This window comes from Penaeus chinensis, chromosome 19 (assembly GCF_019202785.1).
Source record: "Penaeus chinensis breed Huanghai No. 1 chromosome 19, ASM1920278v2, whole genome shotgun sequence".
NCBI lineage: Eukaryota > Metazoa > Arthropoda > Malacostraca > Decapoda > Penaeidae > Penaeus > Penaeus chinensis.
In genome coordinates, this window is record NC_061837.1 from 19972688 (window position 1) to 19980187 (window position 7500).

At 27.6% G+C, this 7500-nt stretch overlaps 1 protein-coding gene across 2 annotated transcripts in view; it reads left to right on the forward strand.

The window, feature by feature from the left end:
* LOC125035016 (proton-coupled amino acid transporter-like protein pathetic) overlaps positions 1–7500 on the forward strand; it is a 32563-nt gene that overhangs the window by 5133 nt on the left and 19930 nt on the right. For both annotated transcript variants that reach the window (XM_047627062.1, XM_047627063.1), the window contains exons 3-5: positions 2382–2444; positions 2778–2896; positions 5568–5718. In XM_047627062.1, coding sequence (XP_047483018.1) covers positions 2382–2444; positions 2778–2896; positions 5568–5718 — 333 coding nt within the window. The remainder of the gene's footprint in view (positions 1–2381; positions 2445–2777; positions 2897–5567; positions 5719–7500) is intronic.

Below are 7500 nucleotides of genomic sequence, written 5' to 3' on the forward strand. Positions count from 1 at the left end.
AATTTCATGTTTAATAGACGTTTCGAAGGCAAAAACTAGACCTTTGTCATCAGTAAACTGTCAAAAAGAACCCATTAAAAAATCAGTTAGACAGTGATATATATATATATATATGTATATTTGTATACATATATATATCACTATATTTGTATATATATACATAGTAAGTATGAAGAGGTAGACTAACTTAGTCGTGAATAATTTCATGTTTAATAAACGTTTCGAAGGCAAAAACTAGACCTCCGTCATCAGTAAACTGTCAAAAAGAACCCATTGGAAAAATCTGTTATACAGTAATGGATATGGATATCTGGTTCTGAACAAAATTACAAATACGTAAAATTTAATAAGAACAATATATACATAGACGTAATGAAATCATAAAAAGAACGACATACAGTATGAACATATAAATTGAATAAAATAACATATATACAAGAAAAAAAAAAAAAAACAGAACAAACAAAAAGGTAAACTCACCAAAGTGGGTGTTGGTGAGAGGGAAAGCCTATTGGGTAAGTAAGGTTGTTTCGGTGGTTGTGTTGTTTAGTTCGTATTCCATCTTCTGTTTGTGTAAGGATTCTGAGATGATAAGGTCTGGGCGGGAGGAATGGGAAGATAAAATACTGAAATCTGTGTTGGAGAAAGGGTGTGAGTGCAGTAGAGAGTGTTCTCTTATTGCCGAGAAAGATGGTTTGCTCAGCGGAAGGCCAGTCCTGAAGGATTTGCCTTTGTGTTCTAGGGTGCGGTGTCGTAAGTGAAATTACTCCCTTAACCTTCAACAATCCATCACCATGGTATGTTTTGATGTTGACTCATTGTTCACTAATGTTCCCATTCATGAAACCACTGATTTGATAGTCAACAATCTGAACAGCACACATCACAATGAATCTGGCCTATCAAAAGATAACTTCAAAAAATTATTTGAGATTGCAGCCCATTACTTGGTTTTTACTCTTAATTATTGTTTATACAGTCATACAGACGGTGTAGCAATGGGTTCCCCATTAGGACCTTCTTACGCTAATGCATTCCTTCGCTATCACGAACAGAACTGGCTTGAACAATGTCTGCCTGAATTGAAACCCGTTCATTATCGTCAATACCTTTCTCTTTTTTAAACACCCCTCACACGTATACTCAACGCGAAACACTCAAGCATCAAATGTATCTGTGTGATGCAGGAAAACACGCAATTGGCATTTTTGGACACGCTAATCAATTATAACAATGGCACGTTCCATACAAGCACTTACCGAAAGCCAACCTTCACTGGTTTCGGACTTCACTTCCTTAGCTACATTCCATATTTATACAAGTTAACATTAAAACTCGAGCATATAACTGGCCAACTTTTGATGACGAAATTATTTTTCTTAAAAAGATCTTTACAACTAATGGGTACCCATTGTTCTTATTTGATAAAATTACTAAAACTTTTCTTTGTAAAATATTATCAAACCAACGCACTGCTCCTACTGTTAAAAAGATCATACATATGTTAAACTACCGTAAATGGGTAGTTTAAGTTTTGAAATCAGGAAGCAAATAAAATAACTGATAATTTAATTATCCTCAAATTAAATTCGTTTTGTCTTCACCAAGACTTACAAAATAGCCAAATTTTTATTTAAAAATAAATAAGATGTAACTCAGACATGTGTTCTAACGTAGTGTACTTTAATTACCAGTCCTTGCTGCCAATCACGGTACGTGAAATCACGATAGTTACGATACCGCATCCTAGAACACAAAGCAAATCCTTCAGGACTGGCCATCTTTCTCGGCAATAAGAGAACATTCTCTACTCCACTCACACCCTTTCTCTAACACAGATTTTAGTATTCTATCTTCCCATTCCTCCCGCCCAGACATCATCGTCTCAGAATCCTTACACATACTAAAGATGAAATACGAACTAAACACCACAACCACCGCAACAACCTTATTTATCTAACAGGCCTTTCTTCTCATCAACACCCACTTTGGTTAGTTTACCTTTTTGGTTGTTATAGTTTTTTTTTTCTTGTATATATATTATTTTATTCCATCTATATGCTCATAGAGTATGTCGTTCTTTTTATGATTTCATTACGTCTATATATATATATATATATATATATATTGTTCTTATTTAATTTTACTACTTAAGTATTTATATATTCATATGTGTGTATACACATACATTTACACACATATATATATTTTTACATATGTGTGTATATGTATATATATATATATATACATACAGACACATATATGTGTGTGTGTGTGTTTATACGTGCTTCTATGTCTATGAGAGAGTTTGTGCATATATGTGTGTATGTTTGGTTGTTTGTGCTTGCATATAAATTGAATTCCTTTTCGTTTTCCTTAAGGCCGATGACAGCACTCAGAACCGCCCCAGTGTGTACGCCATCACCGCTGCGGTTGACTTATCGGTGAGTTAATGTTGATTTTTTGAATTTTCAGCTTTTCAGTGACCAATGCTCATAATATCCTTATCAATATTATTTTACAAATGAAATTCGATATTATTTTTAATAAATAAATACGAATATAATCATAAGGACTTAATTACGAATTAATTATTTAAATATCATGTATTCATTTATAAGAAACATAAGGTTAGTGATTTTGATCATCATCATTATTTTGACAATGTTTTTGTCATTACCAACATCGTCACCCACACTCCATCACCGTTACCATCAAAATCGTAACAGCTACATAAGTACTTATCACAATTCCTTTTTTTCATCTCCTACTTCCAGGAGCAGGACCTCGACAGCGGCCAAGACCTAAATGATACTAAGAGGGACATTAATGACCCCAAACGCCCTTATAGTTCGTCGGATGACATCAGCGTGCGGGATATTAGCAACCCGACCACGTAAGTTCATTTCTTTCTATTATGAAAACTAAGGACAGTAATCTTTCTCGCTACCTGTTTTTTCTTCCTTTTTCTCCTTCTTATCATTATCAGTATTGTCATTATTATCATAATTAGTATTGTTAGCACGAACGATAAAAATTATGATACTACTACTACTACTACTACTACTACTACTACTAATAATAATAATAATAGAATAATGATAATAATAATAATCATAAAAATAATAATAACAACAACAATAATGATAATAATTGCAATAATGATTATAATAATAATAATAATGATGATAATATTATTGATAATAGTAATAGTAATAATAAGAATAATGATAATAAAAGTAATAATTTAAATACTAATATTGATAATATAAACAATGTTAATATAATGATGGTGATGATGATGATGATGATGTTGATGTTGATAGTGATGATAATAATAATAATAATACCATGGTAATAATAATAATAATAATAATAATAATAATAATAATAATAATAATAATAATGGCAATAATAATGATAATAATAATCATAATGATAATAAAAATATTGATGATGATAGTAATAATGATAATAATAATAATAATAATAATAATAATAACAACGATAATATAATAATAATAACAACGATAATAATGATAATAATAGTAATAATAATGATAATGACAATGATGATAATGATTATGATAATGATAATAATGCTTATGATAATAATAATAATAATGCTTATAATAACAATAGTAATAATAATGATAATAATAATAGTAATAATAATGTATGGTAATAATAATGACAATACTAGTAGTAGTGTAACGTCTCATTAAAAGGGCACCCACCTTGTACATAGTTAAAGCAGGGTGAATTTTATAAAAAAGGTGATGAGCATCACTCATTAACTATGGCAAACAGTTATGCTAACAACTTCATTTAAAACTTTAGTACAAGTTAGATTTAGATTTTATAATTTAAACCATGGTGAATGATGGATATCCCTAAGTCATAAAATAAAATATAAACATTTAAAACATAAACTTTATTTAAATAGAAATACAAAAAAAAAAAAAAAAAAAAAAGTAATAAAAGCTGTCCACGTTAAAATAAAACTCATGAATGACAGCAAGTTATCCAGCCTGAACTTTTGATTTCTCAGCCCTAAAAATCCTCACTTGTACTTAACTTAGGGCGACCGGAGGTTGAGGTGGACCGATTCACAGCTGAGTTTTGGTTTTCACAAACAACCGGAGTCCAGAGCGACGTTTTCTAAACAATGGTAGGCTGGGAAACTAGTGCTGGCTATTTACGTGGGTGTGGGGATTGTGGGTACTTAACATGAGTATTAGGGATTGGACATTTAGAATACGATCTGACATATTTTAGACTGGAACTTTGCATATTGATCGTGGACACTATTATGGAAATAAAATAGAATTGAATAAAATAGTGGGTTTCGACATCTCGTCTGTTTATGCATACGGCGCCAGGCATCCTTTCAAATCTCGGTGGCGCCAAACGTTCGGATGCCGTTCAGATGGTCATCATTTGACGTGGAGGCTGCAATCCAGGATACTACAGTAGTAGTAGCAATAGTAATAATAACAATAACTATAATGATATCAAAAATAATAATTATAACAAAAATAATAGTAAGAATAATAATTGTAACAAAATTTATGGTAACAAAAATGGAAGAAGAAAAATAATGATAATAACAATAACAACAACAACAACAACAACAATAATACTAATACTAATACTAATACTACTAATAATAATAAGATTAAGAATAATGACAATAATAATTATAATAATAATAACAACAACAACAACAACAATAATAATAATAATGATAACAAAACAAAAATAATGATAACATTACTAATAGCAGTAACAATAATAATTATAATAATATCAACATACTTATCACTATTATTGTTATCATTATTATAATAACAATTATTATTAGTATCATTACTATTATTATTAGTGTTCTTGTATTTGTTTTTGTTATTATTATTATTTCTATAATCTTTATCATCAATGATAATACTGATAAGAAGGAAGAGGAAAAAGATGAAGTAAAAAAAGTATCCTTATTATCGTCATCATAACCATCGTTTTCATCATCTTCACCATAACCATCATCACCATCATCTTCACCATCACCATCATCAGCATCATCTTCACCATCATCATATCGTCTTCATCTCAATGTTATCATTTCAGTGACATCTCCGCTTTCCCCTTTCTATCATTCTATTTTCTCTTCTGCACAACAACTGCGAGAACATTTCAGAAGAGAAAATGCCGCGGCTTCTGCTCACGAAAAGGATTTCCCATGACAGCCTTACTCTGACCTTTATATTTCTTCATTTTTCTGTACTTCTTGTTCATAAAATTTGGTTTCGGTATTTAATTTACTCACATTCGTTATTTATGTTTACATGTTTATATTCTGCTCCTTCATCCTTTAATATCTTGTTTACTTATTCATCCGTTATTTTATCTACTTTTGTTCAAGTAATTAGTTAATGTATTAGTTCATTCAGGAATCTTACAACATCCATTATCTCTCATATCAGTTATCTATAATTCCACTACTCATTACTTGATAATTAATACATTTCTATCACCGATTCCTTTATCTCTGCATCATTTTTTTTTCTCAGGGACTGTGAGACAATGATCCACGTGCTGAAGGGCAACATTGGCACCGGGCTCCTCGCAATGCCCGAAGCCTTCATGAATGCCGGCCTGTGGGTGGGCTTCTTCGGCATACCCATCATGGGCATCATTTGTGTCCACTGCATGCACGTCCTGGTGAGGATCTGATAGGGTTTTGGGCAATCTGGCGAGACGATCTTATTCCTATTATAATTATTATTAATATTACTAGTCTTCTTCTTCTCCATATTATTATTACGACTATTGTTATTATTATTTTCATCATTATAATTGCTATTATTATATTCATCATATGATCGTTATTTTCATAATTATTATTATCATCATGAGTTTCATAATCATTACTATCATGCTTGTGCTATTGTCTTTACTATTATTATTACTCTTATCATTATCATCATTACATTTACAATCATCATTACTAATGTTACTGTTGTCACCATCATTACTAATGTTTCTGTTGGCATCATCATTATCGTTATCATAATTGTTATAATGATGATTATCATCATTATTGTCATGATCATAATAATAATAATAATAACAATGATAATAATGATAACGATAATAATAATAATAATAATAATGATAATAATAATGATAATAATAATTATTACTATTATTATTGTTGTCGTTGTTGAGGTTGCTGTTATCATTATTATCATTTTTGGTATTATTATTATCATTATTATTGTTATTGTTATTATCATTATTAATTATATTATCATTAATCATTCTTATTATTATCAATATCATTATTACTGTCATTATTATTATTATTATTATTATTATTATTATTATTATCATTATTGTTATTATCATTATCATAATAATAATAATAACAATAACAATAATAATAATAATAATGATAATAACAATAATAGTAATAATAATAATAATAATAATAATAATAATAATTATTATTATTATTATTAATATTATCATTATTATTATTGTCATTATTATTATTATTATTGTTACCATTATTATAATTACGATTATTGTTATCATTACTATCATTACCATAATGATAATAATAATAATTATCATTATTATTATTATCATTAATATTATTATAATCATTATCATTATTTTCTTTCTTTTCATCATCATCATTACTACTATTATTATTATTATTGTTGTTGTTATTATCATTATTGTTATTATTGTTATTTTTATTATTATTATCATCATCCATATCATTAACATTAACATCATGATAATTATTGTTGATATCATTATCATTGTTGTTTATACCATTTTTGTTGTTATTGTAATCACTATTATTATTATTATTATTATTATTATCATTGTTGTTGGTGTCATTATTGTCATAATCATTATTATTATTATTATCATTATCATTATCATCATATATATCATTATTATTATTTTCTTTATTATTATTATTATGGTTATGATTATTGTTATTATTATTATCGTCATCATCATTGTTATTATAATCATTATCATTACTATTGTTATTGTTATCATCATCATTAATATGATTAATTTTTTAACAAGTATTATTACTCTTCTCATTATTATTATTTTCACTACTACTACTACTAATAGTAATAATATCATTACCCTTATTTTTACCATTGTCATTATTAATATAATTATAATTATTATTATATTTTTGATTTTGTTGTCGTTTCTGTTTCTCTTGATATTATAATTACTCTTACCATTATTATCAACATTGTTATTGTCAGTCGTTAATATCATCATTATTATTTTTTATCATTATATTAATAATAATAATAATAATAATAATTATGATAAAAATAACAATTATTATTATAATCATTATAATTATCATTATCCTTATTATTTTTGTTGTTATCATTATTATTATTATCATCAATATCATCGTTATTATAATCATTATTATCATTATCATTAATATCATCA